This window comes from Schistocerca gregaria, chromosome 6 (assembly GCF_023897955.1).
Source record: "Schistocerca gregaria isolate iqSchGreg1 chromosome 6, iqSchGreg1.2, whole genome shotgun sequence".
NCBI classification, from domain to species: Eukaryota; Metazoa; Arthropoda; class Insecta; order Orthoptera; family Acrididae; genus Schistocerca; species Schistocerca gregaria.
This window is the reverse complement of record NC_064925.1, coordinates 330,482,500-330,501,365: the sequence shown is the minus strand read 5'-3', so window position 1 is coordinate 330,501,365 and position 18,866 is coordinate 330,482,500. Positions and strand designations below refer to the sequence as shown.

The window sequence follows — 18,866 nt, the reverse complement described above, 5'->3', positions numbered from 1 at the left end:
GGATTATTGTTTGTTACCAACAATTTTCATTAAAAATAAAACACTAGTCTTCTGTAGCTTCTACGTTAGTATTATATGTCTTATAGTTTTTAGAAATTATCTGTTTTTGTCTTCTATTGACTGCTGAAGAACAAGAACTCTGCAAAAGATGCTGCTGTTGCAAGTAATAGTGTGTCCGAAGAAATGTCACTGACACCAGATGATGAAATGCGGAGCTCTGCAAGTGAATGGGAAAATGTGTCACGAGACATATGTCAGTGGTCTCTTTTAATTGGACAACTTGAAGATGTAGCTTTGCTTGATGCCGTTCTTAGGTATGTTTGGAAATGATATTTATAAAAATTGACTAATGAATAGTTTGAGAACTTCATTTCAGGTCCTGTTAACATATAGAATTGAATTATTTCCTCCATTGCTGTGACTACCAGAAGTAACTGAATAGAAGCAGTGTGAATAGTGAATATGTCCAGAAGTAGTTTTCCTGGGCCATCGCATCCAATAATTGTACTGCTCTTCCCCCTTCGTAGGGGTACATGTGTTGTTACTGAGTACTATCCCTGCCTCGAATGTATTAATCAGCTGTATCAACAGTGCTATGACTTCCTAAAATCATGCCTTGAAATTTGGTCCATTCTGTTTGATAGCTTTGCAATACCCCACTCCCAAATCTCCAATATCTTGATCAGACTTTACACTCCTTTTGCATCCATTTTCCTGCCATGTGACTCGACTGACTGTAAGACTTGTCTGATATACCATCGTATCATCAATTACTCCAGCCACATAACTGGCAAAACAAAAACTATCAAAAACTATCCTAGGAAATGAGATATGTTGTGTACCAGATGGTATGGAAAAACTTTTTGCCTTCTATACTGGTGTCACTACTGCAAGGTTATCAATAAAGATGAATGGGCATAGGCAGAGGGTGTATACAGGCAATACACAATATCCTGTTGCAGAGCACACTGTACAACATGACAATTGTGACCTCAGTGTCTGTTTCATTCCAGGTGCAATCTGGGTTCTCTTTGCTTTCTCAATATATACTTGGTTCCTGTCACGCATCTGACTAAGTTTATTTGATTTCCGTAGTTTCATCATTTCCTTCAGTACCTATTCCTCTCCTTCACTCCCTTTAAATTTTTCATTTTTATTGCTTACTTTCCAACCAATCACTTTTCCCCACCCCCGTAACTGTCAATCGTGTGTAATCCTGTTACTTTTTTGCACTCTTTCACAGTGCCCCTCTCCCCCCCCCCCTCCCCCCACACCTCTCCCTTCCCCCTCCGATACTTAAGTCTTACCTATTACCCGATTTTCCACCTTTAAGTACTCAGATATTAAAATTTTGTCCCATACGGGCCCCAACAATCAGTCTGCCCATATCACCCCATCCGGTAAGTCTCTCCTGACCAGGGTTGTGGACAAGTGTTCCATAACTCATCCCATTTCTTAACTATCATTAGTCCTTTTCTTTTATCCCCTTTCCTGTCCCTTGCACACTTCCTTATCTTTCATGTGTGCTGCAAAATAAATTTGCATTACAATAAAAGCAGAACTTGGTACTGTGGTTTTTCTCTCCACTGAGAAAAAATATATTTTGTTCATCTTATTTTCACCTGTATTAGTTGTTGCTAAAATTGTTTTAGATGCACACATTCTTGTAAGTTGCTTAATATTAAATTGACTTGTGCGACAGAGACTCACATAAAAAAGAACTGGAACATGACAGTTCAAGTTTTGAACATGCTCTGTACACACACACACACACACACACACACACACACACACTTGCTCACGTGACCGCCATCTCCAGCAGTGTAGACTAGAATGCATTGCTCACTTGACAGCCAAATGTGTTTCATTGAGCATCTCTTTATCTATAGCCTTAAGCTTTGTCTTACATCTATTATGCAGCAGTCTGTTCCCTTAGAAGTTTCTATACAGTGACTGTGTGCCATGGAGGGTCCCTTCATTATGAACTGTTCTCCTGGGTACATATTTATCCAGTGCACGGTCAATTATTCATTTAATCTTAAAACATGGCTCCTCTACAAGCTCCTGATCTAAAAGCTCCAAGTTCCTAAGTTCCTCATTGAGGCATGACACTACTGCATTTTTATCTAGTTTACTGAACATATAGCAGGTGTTACAAAAAGGTATGGCCAAACTTTCAGGAAACATTCCTCACACACAAAGAAAGAAAATATGTTATGTGGACATGTGTCCGGAAACGCTTACTTTCCATGTTAGAGCTCATTTTATTACTTCTCTTCAAATCACATTAATCATAGAATGGAAACACACAGCAACAGAACGTACCAGCATTACTTCAAACACTTTGTTACAGGAAATGTTCAAAATATTCTCCGTTAGCGAGGATACATGCATCCACCCTCGGTCGCATGGAATCTGTGATGCACTGATGCAGCCCTGGAGAATGGCGTATTGTATCACAGCTGTCCACAATACAAGCACGAAGAGTCTCTACATTTGGTACCGGGGTTGCGTAGACAAGAGCTTTCTAATGCCCCCATAAATGAAAGTCAAGAGGGTTGAGGTCAGGAGAGTGTGGAGGCCATGGAATTGGTCCACCTCTACCAATCCATCGGTCACCAAATCTGTTGTTGAGAAGCATACGAACACTTCAACTGAAATGTGCAGGAGCTCCATCGTGCATGATCCACATGTTGTTTCGTACTTGTAAAGGCACATGTTCTAGCAGCACAGGTAGAGTATCCTGTATGAAATCATGATCACATGCTCCATTGAGCGTAGGTGGAAGAACATACTGACGAAACTAAAATGAGCTCTAACATGGAAATTAAGCATTTCTGGACACATGTCCACATAACATCTTTTCTTTATTTGTGTGTGAGGAATGTTTCCTGAAAGTTTAGCCGTACCTTTTTGTAACACCCTGTATATCTTCCTACATTTTTTAATTGCCCTTTGTACTTCAGTAATCATTGTTGCCACAACTGTGTCGTGGTCACTGATACCAGTTTTGACGTGGATATCCTCAAAGAGATCAGGTCTTTGTTGCCCTTAGATCTAATATGCAAAGCATGTCTGGAAAATAAGTACAGTTTTGGGGGAAAAAAACCTCTTAAAATTTTTTTCCGTACTAAAATTTATTTTTACAGAAGAGAGCATTTCTTAAACTATTTTTCTATATAGCTGCCACTACTGTTGAGACTTGTCATATGGAGAAAGCAACTATTCTGTGCCTTCTTCGTAGAAAGATGTCACCAGTGAATAGGGGGAAAGCAACTATTCTATGCCTTTTTCATAGAAAGATGCCACCTCTTAAGACAGCCTCTGCTGAACACCATTGTCATTGCTGTCAAAGCGCCTTCCTCCAAACTAGTGCTCGATGTTCAAGAATGAGTGAGTCAGAAGGTGCGAGATTGGGGCTCTACAGCGGGTGATCAAACTTCTCCCAACCGAATTGCTGAATAAAGTTTCTAGAACCACCAGCAGAATGGGGATGTGTGCTGTCATAAAGCAACATAGTACCTAGACTGAGCATTCTACGCCTTGTGTTTTAAACTGTGTATTGACGTTTTCTCAATGTTTCAGAGCATCATATTGCATTGATGGTTTCACCTGTGGGAAGGGACTCAACAAGCACAAATTGACACAAAAAACGGTGTTCAGCAGTGGCTGTCTTCACTGGAGGGCACAAAAAAGTGGTTTCCTTGTAGACAGATGTCTCAACATTAGTGGCAACTATGTAAAAAAAAAATAGTTTAAGAAATGCTATTTCTTGTAAAAATAAATTTTGCTTTAAAAATGTTGTTATGAGTTTTTACCAAAACAGTACCTGCTTTTCAGATATGCCTCATATTTCTAGTCGGTAACACAGTAATGAAATGATTAGAAGTCCTCAGGACGTGATGGTACTTGAGGCTTTTGAAGATAAGATGGAATGAGCAAAGTGAAGATTTATTGCTACGGGCCAAGGAGAAACAAATCTTAATAAAGAATTTTGTCAATCAAGGAAATGGAACCAATGAGCATGTATTAAAATGTAAAATTTTAAAAACTACAGTACATGGGATGGTTGCAGAAAAGCATTACTGGTGCAGCTGTAGCTATGAGTATTCAAGACAGATCATTGATAATGTTGGCTGCAGAAGTTATGCTGAAATGAAAGAGAATAGCTATCACAGGAATTTAGAAATGTTGTCATTTCAGCCTTACATGTGATGACTGAAACAACAACAACAATTATTATATTGTATTCCTTATCATATCCCTCACAGACTTTATTTTTAACTGTAAGAACAAGCAACAGCTCATCAGCATTTTTTCTAAACTTTTCCTTCAAAATTTAATTAATAATGGGCCAAGTTAATGATTTTATGCATGCATTGAGCACCACAATCACATCATCCCATTCCCCATTATTATTATTATTATTATTATTATTATTATTATTATTATTATTATTATTATTATTATTTGCCTCTTAACCAGAAATAATAAATGATTTATCATTCATCTGAATAAACGTCAGATTTGTTTACTTGTACCAGGTCATTTACAAATCCTTAATGAATCCATTTCATGTAAGACTATTGTGAAAGTTTGGCCATGTAAATTTATTGATAGTTCATGGTAGAAAGAACATTTGCATCTATCATAATCTCGTGTCTTTTTTATGCAGTGACAATCCAGATTTCAGCTGAATGTGCATCTATCATCAGTGTGTTATAAGTATCCATGTAGACTGAACATAATTGAGGCATTCCTTAATGTCCATTAAGTCATTTTTTCTATTCCTGCAGCAACTGCATCTGTACAAACCAGTCTTTGTGCTCATAAATTATTACTACTCTCTAACAGACAGAGCTCTCTCTAGAAACATTTGATGACCATGCCGCTCCAAGTCATTCCACCAACTGCTGCAGCAAGTAGACAACTTCCTCACTGCTCGTACCAGTGTTGCGTGTGCACTGTGCTGAGACGTATTTGTCAGAGGTGGGAGATCTGTGTCATGGAATTTATGTTTGCCAACATCACATAGGAAGTAAATAGTGACTGTAAACAAAGTATGGCAAGTTATTGTGATAGTATATGCAGAACAGTGTGATTACGGGAACCACCTAATTGGAAGGAAACATAAAATTCAGAAAAGAAAGCGGAAGAAAGAGGTCGCAACGAAGAAGAGAATTCAGGGCACTGCTATATTTTACTGAAAATAGTCTGTTCTAAGAAATTTGCAGTCACTAAGATATGTTACCCAAAGGAATGCTATGTAAAAGTATGCCCAGCAGATCAGGAACAGATCCATGACTGAATTTGGGCCTCAGGTGACAAGAACTATAATCTAAGATGCAACAATAATGAGACAGTAGTCTGTAAATCCCTATTCCAAAGTATCTTGCAAGTTTGAAAACAGTTCTAAAGGCATTCAGTGCTGTTGCTCTTACAGTAGAAAGCAAAAGCGAGAAACACAGCAACAGACTGCATAAAATTGGTACAGAAGTTTGGGACATGATTTGCTCTAACTGAGACCAGTTTCCTTCCAAACCACCGCATTATTGTTAAGGCAAGTCTGAAAGGAAATACTTTGACAATTCTGACCTTAATGTTGCAAAATTATTCACATCATTCAGAGAAACGAATATGGCACTCCAGATGAAGCATACAACTTATCATAAGTTCTTTAGGGAAAATAGTTTTTATTCATTTCGAAAACCAAGAACTGACACATGTGATTTCTACCAGGAGTGTGAAGTTATATTGTCAATCCAAATGATCTTCATAAAGGTGAATATGAAGAACACATTCTAAAGGTTGTGGAGTACAATAAACTCGAGGACAAGTATTTGACTTAGTGTTCGAATTTGATTACTCACAGAACCTGCCTCTGCCTAAACTGAGCATTACTGTGCAATTATATAAGAGGCTACTGTGGCTCTGTGTAATTAATGTTCACTGTTACAATGACCAATCAAGTACATTTTATTGGTTTCCTGAAGGTTCAGATAAAAAAGATTCAAGTTCTGTTTGTTCCTTTTTGTATGACTTCATAAGTAGGAAACTCCAGGATCCAAACCATAGTAAGACTGTACTTCTATTGGATTCATGTGGAGGGTAGAATAAACATATGATGGTGGTACAATGTTGTACTTGGCTTTCAGAATCAAACAATATAAGCAAACAACACGTATTTCCAGTTTGGAGACACTCATACAGTCAATGCGACCATTAACTTCGGCCTATATGGAAAAATGCTAAGGAATATTGAAAACATTGAGAATATGTGCCAATATGTTTCAGAGGTGCAGAAAAAGCCCAGTACCCTTCGAGGTGGTGAAAGGAGTGGACATTATTGAGCACTGGGAATCAGCTTTGTCGCCATGAAATGGCACAAAAAAGACACTATTTTGAATTCAGAAATATGTCATTTTGTTTTACAGTGGAAATGCATTTTCCGTCTCATCCACATATGCAGGAACATTCGGTCCTTACCAAATAAAGAAACGAGGATGTACATTGCCAATATGGAAGATGGACATAGCAGTGGTAAAGATGTATCATCCTGGTATAACAGATGCAAAGAAGAAAGATATCTTAACACTACTCAAGTTCCTTTGAGACAACAATGCAGAAATTCTGAAGAATATTGTCAATAGTTAATGCATCTTCAACAGAAAATGACTGCTCAGGATGCAAAACAAACACATGATCACCAGTAACCATGCATAAGATCATTGTTGAAGAAGGTGTTGTGTTCTATATATGTATGTATTGAATATATGCATGTCTTTCACTTAGTGGATGGTTATGTTAATTCTAGGGTTTTAAGGAGGATTATTATGTTACGTTCGTTGCTATATATAATGCCTTCAGGAACACTTTTAGTCTACTGTTGCTTTGAAAGCTAAATATGTTTGTCAAATAAAGATATTATGTTCGTTAAGGTCTGATTACACTACTTCCAGATTTAACGACTGTTTAATAGTCAAATATGGAAAATGTCCTCTTGTTCGTGTTATACAGTGATCTATGGAAGAACAGCTTGAGTGTGGTACTGTATTATCAATTCAGATCGATATGTAAGTTGTATGAAGTACATTATCGCATCATTTATTCTGAAACAACAATACATCATTTCTATTTGATTGAAATTTCATCCATATATGAGGGAGTGAAATGAATGGAAACACGACGTCAAATATTTGATGCTCTGTATCTCGATTTCCATATATTGCAATTAAATTGTTGTTCCAGAGAACGCCTCAATTGTAATGATACACATTCCTTTGTAACTCAGGCATGCACAAGAAAGGAATAATGTTTGTATATGCCTAAGTTAGATTGGAAAGTGTGTCATTATAACTACGTTCAATCTACATGACTACTTAAAATGCACTGATGATAGCTGCATATCAGTTGAAATCTAGAGGTACAATACAATAAAAAAGACAGATGACATTATGACCAATGCTTGCTTTCTTTCTGCCTAGGATTACATCATGGTTGTGGGTCACAATCTTTCCCATATAATTGAACTTCATTGATACCTAGTTTTGTCAGAAGTCGATAACATTTTTCACAATACCAAACAGTTACTTGGGTGAAAGCACGGGATCCATTTAGCAGGTCAAATGTTACCCACACTGGTGCAGAAAGGACTCTTCTACATCTAAATCCATGCTATGCAAACCATTGTGAAGTGCACGGCAGCTTAGGGATTAAAATCTTGTCAATGTTGAGATCATTATGGGTTGAGAATTATCTCAGATGTTGGACAGTGCAGGAAGGAATAACAGGTGGATTCCTCAACTAAGTCAGCTTGAAATTTCCCTAAAGTGATTTCTACATCTACACCGCTACCCAGCAGATCACACTTATGTGCCTCGCAAAGGCTTCATCGAACCACTTTCACAATAATTCTCTGTTATTCCACTTTCGAACAGTGTGCAGAAGAAAAAAAAAAAACACCTATATCTTTTCGCGCAAACTCTAATTTCACTTATTTTATGTTGATGATCGTTGCCATACATAGGTTGGCATCAACAAAATATTTTTGCATGCAGAAGAGAGAGTCAGTGATTGAAATTTTGTGAGAAGATCCCGCCACAACAAGAAATACCGTTGTTTCAATGACATCCATCCCAAATCCTGTATCATGTCCATGACACTCTCTCCACTACTTCTTGATAACACAATACATGCTGCCTTTCTTTGAATTTTCTCAATGTACTCTGTTAATCCTGTATGGTAAGGATTCCATACAGCAGTACTCAAAAAGAGGACGGACAAGCATATTGTATGCAATCTCTTTAGTAGATCTGATGCATTTAAGTGTTCTGACAATAAAATGCAGTCCTTGCTTTACCGTGACCTCAAAATTTTTAGCACACTGCCTCACATTCAGGAGAACGACAGTTCAGACTCGCATCTGGCCATCCTGATTTAGGTTTTATGTGATTTCCCTAAATCACTTCAGGCAAATGCCAGGATGGTTCCTCTGAAAGGGCATGGCCGACTTCCTTCCCCATTCTTCCATAACCCAATGGAACCAATGGCCACGGTGTTTGGTCCCCTCCCCCAAATCAACCAACCAACCACAATATTTTCTATGTGTCATTTCCAATTCAAGATGTTTGTAATTGTAATTACTAGGTATTTAATTGACTTTACAGAATTTAGATTTGATTGATTTATCATGTACTGTAGTTTAACAGATTCCTTTTACCACTCATGTGGATGATTCACACTTTTCATGATTTAGTGTCAATTACCAATTTTTGCATCATACAGGTATCTTACCTAAATCATTTTTCAATTGATTTTGTTCTTCTAATTACTTTACTAGACTATAAATGGCAGCATCGTGTGGAGACAACATAAAACAGCTGCTCAGATTGTCTCCTAAATCACTTATACATAGATAAGGAACAACAGAGGGCCTATAACACTACCTTGGGGAACACAGCAAACTGTTTCTGTTCCACTCTGTCTTTCCATCAATTACTATAAATGTGACCTCTCTGACAGTAAATCACGAATCCAGTCACATAACTGGGTACATTATTCCATAAACACACATTTTGATTACAAGCTGCATATGAGGTAAGGTATCAAAAGCCTTCTGGAAATCTAGAAATATGGAATCAATTTAAAAATCCTTTGTTTTTAGCACTCAGCACTTTGTGTGAGCCAAGACCTAGTTTCGTTTCACAAGAACAATGTTTTCTAAATCCGTGTTGATTACGTGTGAGTAGGTCATTATCCTCAAGGTAATTCATATTGTTCAAACACAATGTATGTTCCAAAACACTGCTGAATATAGACATTAATGATATCAGCCTGTAATTTAGTGGATTACTCCTATTGCCTTTCTTGAATATTGGTGTGACCTCTGTATTTTCCAGTTTTTGGGTATGGATCTTTCTTCAAGTGCGTAACATTGGAGCTACCAGTAATCCCACCCTCTTTGAGTGCCCAGATTTTGCAGACTTCATGGTTTTCTTTGAAACAGGACAAGTGACTGCATCTGGCTGAGGGACAGTGTCAGCCACAGATATTATCTAGAGCATCACCAACTCAACTCACAGCGATTGCAGTCCCTATCTGTACTAAAGATGGTGGAATACTACGCTAAACTGACAAACAAATGACCATCAACACATGCTAAGAATCTCCACTGTTGATACTAAGGAAAATCCAAGAATTGTACCTAGTAAATTATATTAACATGCAGAGATTCAAAAACTAAACTACCAGAGCACACATATGAAATTATATAATTTGCTCCTTGTTAGAAACTTGTAAAATGTCACAAAATCGGTTGCTTCCCTGTTGCTGCTCTGTCTTGTCACGCAGCTGCTGACTGACTGTAGGGAAAGACCAACAGAAAAACTTCGCCAAATGGGGATTTGAACCATGCTCCTCATGAGTGTTGTGCCCTAGTGAGTGTGCCTCATCATTCAGTCATATAAGCAGACAGCAGACAAGTCAGTCTGATATTGAACCCCAAAGATATTTTGACACAGTTCAGGCATTGATGTTGAGAAAAACTATGTTATCTGGGAATGAACTCTATAGATGTAGCAGTCAGGATGAACAGGCTTAGATGGGGGGGTCATGTTACACACATGGGAGAAGCAAGGTTACCCAAGAGACTCATGGGTTCGGCAGTAGAGGGTAGGAGGAGTTGGGGCAGACCAAGGAGAAGGTACCTGGATTCAGTTAAGAATGATTTTGAAGTAATAGGTTTAACATCAGAAGAGGCACCAATGTTAGCACTGAATAGGGGATCATGGAGGAATTTTATAAGGGGGCTATGCTCCAGACTGAATGCTGAAAGGCATAATCAATCTTAAATGATGATGATGATGATCTTATTATAAACTGTTTCGTTTTCTTTGCCCCCCCCCCCCCCCCCCCGTCTCTCTCTCTCTCTCTCTCTCTCTCTCTCTCTCTCTCTCTCTCTCTCTCTCTCTCTCTCACACACACACACACACACACACACACACACACACACACACACACACACACTTTCCAGCTAATTTACACAGTGAATACTTTAAAGGTATATACGTGGAAAATTCATCCAAACAATATTGCTCTATGAGTATACAACCTCCTGCTATTGTGTAGTACACTCAGCTGTAATTAACAGGTATCTGTGCAAACTTTGTTTACAGTTAAAGTCCTTTTGTTAACGTATATGTGTTAATATAATAAATTTCAGTGAAAAATATAGTACTCTAGCATAATATTTCAGAATGATCTGAAGCCCCATGTACTGCAGTCAGAATCTCTGAACTTTTTATGAATCAGAGAGTGCCTGAATTAGCTCCTGTCATGCAGTTTCTTTGCGGATCCACAAAGTGTCAAGAGTAGTTGCTGTAAGCCTCTGATGAACTGACCAACCAAGTGTCTTACATGTCCAATGGGTGAAACTCCAGACAATCATTCAGGTCTGCGAGTCAGTGGTATATGTTGGTCTTCAAAGAAACCTTGCAGATTCCTTGCCACACAGAGCAAGGTAATAGCCTGCTGAAGTACGGCAATGTGGAGTTGCCTGAAGATGGAACAGTATCCCTGTTTGTATACCCATCCTGATATAGTGGTCACAGCATGGACTTCCTCTGTATATGAGAGTTGAGCTCACACATTATAACCATTTTTCAGCATTATTCCTTGAGTTGATCATGGTCCTTTTGAGGCATTGTTCCCTGAGCTGATCGTGGTCCTTTTGCTTTGGCGTCATGTGGAGGTTCTCAACCAAAGGCTTCTTTGACTCTGTGACAGTCTTGGCTATGATTTCTAGATCAGCATTATCTGTTAGGGTTTGTAGGACACCTATCAATAGATCAGGGGTGTACTACACAAAGGAAGCAGCTTATGGAGTACACATGAGGGTTTCTTAAGCTATGCGGTAATTTGTAGTACTCTGATGAGCATTCAGCAGTCAGTATGTTGCAAAGTAAGTCAGACGTACACAGCAAGGTAAATCAGACCATGTTCAGAATAAAACACTTTGAATGTCAAAATTTTATCAGTAAATTGTCAAAGTATTTATAACAAAGTTCCCGAATTTACTGCCTCCAAGAAAGTTGTCATACTCATATTACTCTTAGGACCAAGAACTGATGGAAACCTGAAGTGGGAAGCTCTGAGGTATTTAGTGGGTAATGGAATGTATGTTGGAAAGACAGATTAGAGGCCGTAGGAGGGGGTGTGTTCACTGCAGCTGGCAAAATCCTTGTCTCTGCTGAGTTCGAAGTTGAGTGAAACAGTGAAGTTATCTGACTGTGTATAACAGGTGTAGGTGAAACCAAGTTAATTGTTGGATATTTTATAGCCACCCAAGTCCACTTCAACAATTTGAGTCATTCAAAGAGAGTCTATGGTCAGTATCGCGTAAGTACCTAGATCATGCGATACTAGTTGGAAGTGAGTCCATCATGCAATACTAGTTGGAGGCAACTCTAACCCACCCAATATAGGCTGGAATGTCTATGGATTCATTGTGTAGGGTACAGATACAATTGTGCAAAGTACCTTTGAACATGTTTTCTGGAAACTGCCTTTAGCAACTAGTTGATCAGCCCACACACAATGAAAATATCTTAAACCTTGTAGCTACACATAAAGCAGACCTTATCTAAAATGTCAGTACAGAAATGGGGATTAGTGATTATTGTAGCAATCATTGTTACAAAAGTTAATAAATAAACTAAGAAGGGTAGGAGGGTTTTTTTGTAGAAAGAGCAGGTAAGCAGTTGTTAACGTCTCATTTACACGGTTAACTGACATCACTTAGTTTCAGTAAGATGGACGTAAAGGAGTTATGGGCAAGGTTTAAACAGATTGTTAATCATTGTCTGGGAAATTTGTGCTTAGTAAGTGGATTAACAATGCAAAGGATTCACCATGATTTTACAGAATTCAAAAATGCTGAGGAAGCAGAGGCTGTTGCACTCTCGGTTCAAAAGGGAACACCTAAATGATGATAGGCAATGGTTAGTAGAGATTCACACGTTTTCGGAAGAGACCTGTGTGTGAAGCATACAACTACTACCACTGTTATACCTTAGCAAAAGGTCTGGCAGAGAAACCGAGAAATTTCTGGTCCTATGCAATATCGCCAAGTTGGTCTTAGGCTTCCATCCAGTCACTTGTTTACCAGTGTGATGTGGCAGTTGAAGATGTCAAAACTAAAGCTGAAGTTTTAAATTTATCATAAAAGCAATCATTCACACAGGAGAATAGTGCAAACATACTCTTTTTTAACCATCAAACAGACTCCTGTATAGATGACATAGTAATAAGCATACCTGTGTAGGGAGACAACAGCAAGACTTGAAAACAAATAAGTCACCTGGTCCGCATGGAATCCCAATTTGGGTTTTTAAAGTGTACTCTATGGCATTGGCCCTTTACCTACCTTGCATTTATTGTGAATCTCTCAATCTGAGCAAAGTCCCAAGCAACTGAAAAAAAGCACAGTTGACTCATGTATAATAGAAGGGCAAAAGAACAGACCCGCAACATTACAGACCACTATCCCTAACTTTTGTTAGCTGTAGAATCCATAAACATATTCTTAATTCTAATATAATAAACTTTCTTGAGACTGAGAAGTTTATATCCATGAATCAGTATGGTTTTAGAAATCATTGCTTTTGTGGTACTCAGCTTGCTCTGTTCTCGCATGATATACTGTGAATTATGGATGAAGGGTAACAGGCAGATTCCGTATTTCTAGATTTCAGGGCCCCATTGCAGGTTTTTAACTAAGGTACGAGCATTTCTAGATTTCAGTGCCCCCATTGCAGGTTTTTATCTAAGGTACGAGCATTGGAATGGGTTCACAGATATGTGAGTGGCCCAAAGACCTTTTAAGTTGGAGAACCCAGTATGTTGTCCTCAACAGAGTGTGTTAGCCAGATACAAGGGTATCATAAGGAGATGCCCAGAAGCTGTGATAAGACCGCTTTTGTCCTCTTATACATAAATGATTTGGCAGGCAGGTGGGAAGCAACTTGCTGCTGTTCGCTGATGATGCTGCGGTAAGATGTCAAAGTTGAGTGATTATGTGAGGTTACAAGATCACCTACACAAAATTTCTAATTGGTGTGATGAATGGGAGCTAGCTCTAAATGTAAGTTAATACAGATGAGAAAGAAAAACAAATGCATAATGTTCAGATACAGCACTAGTAGTGTCCTGCTTGACACAGTCATGTCATATAAGTACCTGAGCATAATGCTGCACAGTTGTATGAAAATAATGAACAGGTGAGGATTGTGGTAGGGAAAGCGAATTCTTGACTGCGGCTTATTCGAGAATTTTAGGAAAGTATGGCTCATCTGTAGAGGAGACCACATTCTTTATTACTTCTCAAGTGTTTGGTATCCATACCAGATCAGATTAAAATAAGATGAAGCAATTCAGAGGCAGACTGCTAAATTACTAGATATGTTACTGGTAGGTTTGAACAACATGTAGGTGTTACGGAAATGCTTCGGGAACTCAAATGGAAATTCTGGGAGGGAAGGCAATGTTCTTCTCAAGGAACACCATTGAGAAAATTTAGAGAACCGGAATTTGAAGCTGACTGCTGAACGATTTTGCTGCCTCCAGTATACATTGCACATAAGGACCACGAAGATATGAGAAATTAGGACTCATATGGAGGCATATAGACAGCTTCCTGACTTTATTTGCAAGTTGAACAGGAAAGGAAATGACTAGTAGTGGTACAGGGTACCCTCTGCCATGCACTGCACAGTGAATTGTGGAGTTTGTATGTAGATGAAGATGTAGATAGTGACCCAATCATCACTATATGTTTGATTGGTATTGGCCTCAAAACATACACGATGGTAGTATCTAACACACTTGTTGCTATACTAAAGAACAGATTGAAACAGAAATCATGAAAAAGTGCTGTAGATTGTCAATCAACATGTCAATTCTGACACACACATACTCTTTAAAATCTGAGGTTGTGTGGTTACTGGACAATAGAAACCAGTGTTATAATGTACATTCCAGCAGTCCAGCCCATAACTAATGGTGTTTGGCTCATCAACATGGGCAGATCTGCACCCATTACATTGGTCAAGCTTTGAGACGACAATATGTGTAAAGTCGTATGGCTCATAAAAACATGTAGACAAGATGTCACAATATCAGAGATATTTGCTGGAGGCCAACCATCACATGCTGAAATTGGACCCTATTCATCCTTAGAGTTAGTATTCATTCAGACTATTCTTTCTGTGGTACAATGACCACAAACTTTGTTATGTGCATGGCCTTTGTGGACATTTTTAATTCTAAGTGTTGTAGTTTTTATAAGGGTTGCTATTTTTTCAGGCAAAAACCTCTTGTTAATGAAGGACTGGCGGCTGCTATGAGAAATCCTGGAAAGGGTCTTCTAGTCTTACCCTTTACCAAACCCATAATTTCACTTAATTATGTTCTCGAAAAAGGAAAAGGTGAGTGTGATTGTTCTTCCCTGTGAAGGACTCTTTGATTTTAGCTTTAGTCCTGAATTTTCTCTGAAAAATCTACTTTATGGTCTTCAATTCCTAATTAGTTGATTTATGTAGGGGGTTAATTGTAATTCTTAGCTTAAAAAAGGAAAATTAATTTGAGAAAACTATTAATTATTAGAAAGAATTACTGGCCAATAATGCATTAACTTCAGGAGATGAAATATTCAGTTTTGTCATATAACAGTAAAATTACACAATAGCTTTCCTCGGGGAGGGAAAAGGGATGTGTTGTGGAAGGTTAAAAAGAAATGACTGGTTACTCATAAATCAGGACAAGGGGACCCACGTGTTGTGTTGCTGTGAGTAGATGCTTCTATGTTGCATTTCAGTTGCTCCATAAAAAATTAAAAAATATTATTTTTATCTTACTTAATAATTTAAATTACACTACCTGTGGATGTATTATAATTATTTGATTAAGCAAGCCCAAAACTCTTTACTAGTTACTGTTGTGGTTGGCAGGAGAGCCAACCGTGTTACTAAAGGAGGCCGAAATGCGTGCGTTTTAGCTCACTCAGGCTGGTGTGAGGTCTGCAATCACTGATAGTGGCGACACACGGATCCCACGAATACTACCGGATCGCGGCCGATTTAAAGGCTACCACCTAGCAAGTGTGGTGTCTGGCGGTGACACCACATTCCTCCCCCACAAATCGGCGTACGGTTGTGGCATAAGGCTTCCGCCCACCGTGGGGAGGACTGCATGTTGACGTATGCGATGAGGTGGGGAGCCTAACAACAGGTGAGGCTGTGCCACCCGCACCCTGCCATTCGGGCCGCGGAGAACTAGGAAATACCTGAAAACCTGCTCCAGGGTGCACGCCAACATGCAGTGTATGCGCCCGTAAAGAGACAGGAGGGTCCGAAGGGTCGACCTCCATCGGGCCGGGGCACCCAATGGGCGAAGACGACATATGGTCCGGAGCGGGCAAGAGTTCTATGTCGGAGGACAACTGGGCACGGGAAGCGATCGGCAGCACGTGACCCAGGGAGGCACCCGGCGGTTGCAGCGATGCGTCCACTGCGGGTATCGCCGGCAGGAGAACAGGCGGCGGCGGCAATGGCAGCATCGTGTCGCCATGGGGCAAAATGGAAGGCAGCGTCGGTAACACCTGGGGCTGAAGCAAGCCAGTAGATGGGTCCCCGGGGCGTTGATCGGACGGCACCGTCGCTGAAAGCAGACGACGAGCGGCAGATCCCGTGCGACAACAGAGGCGCAGCTGATTGAGATGCCGACGCACCTCACCAGGCCCCCAAAACCAGATACATAGCGCGTCCGAGGCAACGAAGAATGCGCCCTTCCAGCCAACGCCGTGAACCTCGATAGTGGCGATAGTAGACAACGTCACCTGGGGCAAAAGCAGGTGTCTGCCGCTGCACAGGAACCTGATGCGGCGGATGTATCAAAGGCATCAAGGTTCGATGAGGGCGACCGTGGAGCAACTCAGCCGGTGAGCGACTATCTCGGGGCTGAGAGCGATCTGAGGACAAAAAGAGCAATAACGCGTCCTCCCGAGAATGCGACTCTTTCAACTTCAACATCTGTGACTTGAAAGTCCTGACCAATCGTTCAGCGGCACCGTTTGACTGTGGCGAAAACGGCGCGGACGTCAGATGTTGAATACCATTGGCCTTGCAGAATGACTGAAATTCTGTGGACATGAATTGTGGGCCTTTGTCGGAAACAATAGTCTGTGGAAGACCTTCAATGCAAAAGATAGCGGATAACGCGTGGATGGTGGCAGACGACATCGTGGAAGACATCTGGACAACAAAAGGAATATTACTGAATGAATCTACCACAACCAACCATCGAGCGTTCCAGAATGGACCAGCAAAATTGATGTGTAAGCGTTGCCAAGGGGAAGTGGCTTTTGACCATGCAAAGAATTTCCGCGGTGGTGCTGATTGTTGTTCGGCACACACCATGCAAGAAGAGCATATATTCGTAATCGCGGCATCGATTCCGAACCAAGTACAGTGCTGACGAGCAAATTGTTTCGTTCTCACTATACCCCAAAGTCCTTGGTGGAGAAGCTGTAAGACAGAGGACTGTAACGAACGTGGTACCACGACCCTGGACTGATCATTATCAGAACGCAACAACAAAACACCACGTCGTACAACAAGTCTCTCCTGGTGAGCAAAAAATCGGTGAACCATCGGGTCCCCGATCCGTGACTTTGACAAGGGCCATTGCGTAGCAACAAAACGCAGAACGGGAGCAAGGACCAGGTTGGCAGCTGTGGCTGTAGCTACACAACGAAAATCAATCGGAAACGATTTGACCACGTCATTGGTTTCCGCATCAATGAACATGCAAGCAAATTCGGAGGAATCGAATGCCCTATCCTCAGCAACAGGCAAGTGGGACAACGCATCGGCGTTTCCGTGCTTAGCAGTGGACCGATACAAGATATCTTAGCGGTACTGCGAGAGGAAAATAGACCAGTGAATGAATTTCTGCGCTGTGCGTGGAGGTACAGGCTTGGTCGGATGAAAAAGCGATGTCAAGGGTTTGTGGTCTGTGATTATAGTAAAGTGACGACCATACAAGAAATCATGAAACTTTGTAACACCAAATACGAGAGCCAATGCTTCTTTCTCAATCTGTGAATAATTTCTTTGCGCAGACGAGAGCAATTTGGACGCAAAGGCAATAGGGCGATCGTGCGATCCATCTTTGTGCGCAAGCACAGCACCGATCCCGAAATCCGATGCATCCACCATCAACAAAAGGGGCTTCTAGGGATCAAATGGCGTAAGGCAAGTATTGGAAAGCAACGCCCATTTCAACTGGCAAAAGGCGTGTTTGCAGTCCGCCATCTAGACGAACGGAACACTCTTACGGTGCAAGCGATGAAGCGGAGATGAAATGGAAGAGGCGTGTGGTATATAATGGTGATAATAATTAATTTTTCCCATCACACTCTGTGGCTGCTTCAAATTCTGTGGTGATGGCAAGTCTTGTATGGCACAACGGTGCGTGGGACTGGGATGTATCCTTTGGGCATTGAGTACATGTCCCAAGTATGGCAAGTCCCGAGCAAAAAACACACATTTGTCCTTCCACAAGCAAAGACCATTTTGTCGCAAGGGTCTGAAATAATGGTCTGAGATTGGCCAAATGTTCTTCTTCCGTCTTTCCAGAGATCACAATATCGTCCAGATAATTTGCTGCAGTAGGGACCGACGCACAAACAGTTTGTAGATATTGCTGAAACAATGCAGGGGTGGATGCACACCCAAATGGCAGTTGTTTCAATTGATACAACCCAAGATGCGTGTTAACCACCAAATTGCGCTGGGTTTCTTCGCCCACCGGTATTTGCAAGTACGCATCTGCGAGGTCCAACTTCAAAAAATATTTACCCCGGCACAGTTTGTCAAAAAGATCTTCCGGGCGGGGTAAAGGAAAAGTTGCAATCACTAGTTGTGGATTCACTGTTGCCTTAAAGTCCACACAAAGTCTCAACTTTCCAGAAGGTTTTGGCAAAATTACTAAGGGTGACGCCCAGAGAGAAGCCTGCACACGTTCAGTTACACCTTGTGATTCCAAATCTTGTAATGTGTTTGTGACCTCATCACGCAATGCATGGGGAACATTGCGTGCTCAAAAATTTCGGTTGCACGTTTACTTTCAGTTCTAAATGTGCTTTATAGTTCTTAGCGCAACCGAGGCCCAGTGCAAAAATGTCTGCAAATTCTTCACACAGACGAGAAACACTGTCTGAAGGCACAGTCTGGTTCACTGATAGTACCTGATTTACTATAGACAAGTTAAACAAATGAAATAAATCGAAACCAAACAAGTTCACTGCAGAA

General features: G+C 40.4%; 1 protein-coding gene across 1 annotated transcript in view; it reads left to right on the top strand.

Moving 5' to 3' along the window:
• LOC126278297 (rab3 GTPase-activating protein non-catalytic subunit) overlaps positions 1–18,866 on the top strand; it is a 192,866-nt gene that overhangs the window by 120,601 nt on the left and 53,399 nt on the right. Inside the window, exons 16-17 of the mRNA XM_049978308.1 lie at positions 130–314; positions 14,860–14,981. Coding sequence (XP_049834265.1) covers positions 130–314; positions 14,860–14,981 — 307 coding nt within the window. The remainder of the gene's footprint in view (positions 1–129; positions 315–14,859; positions 14,982–18,866) is intronic.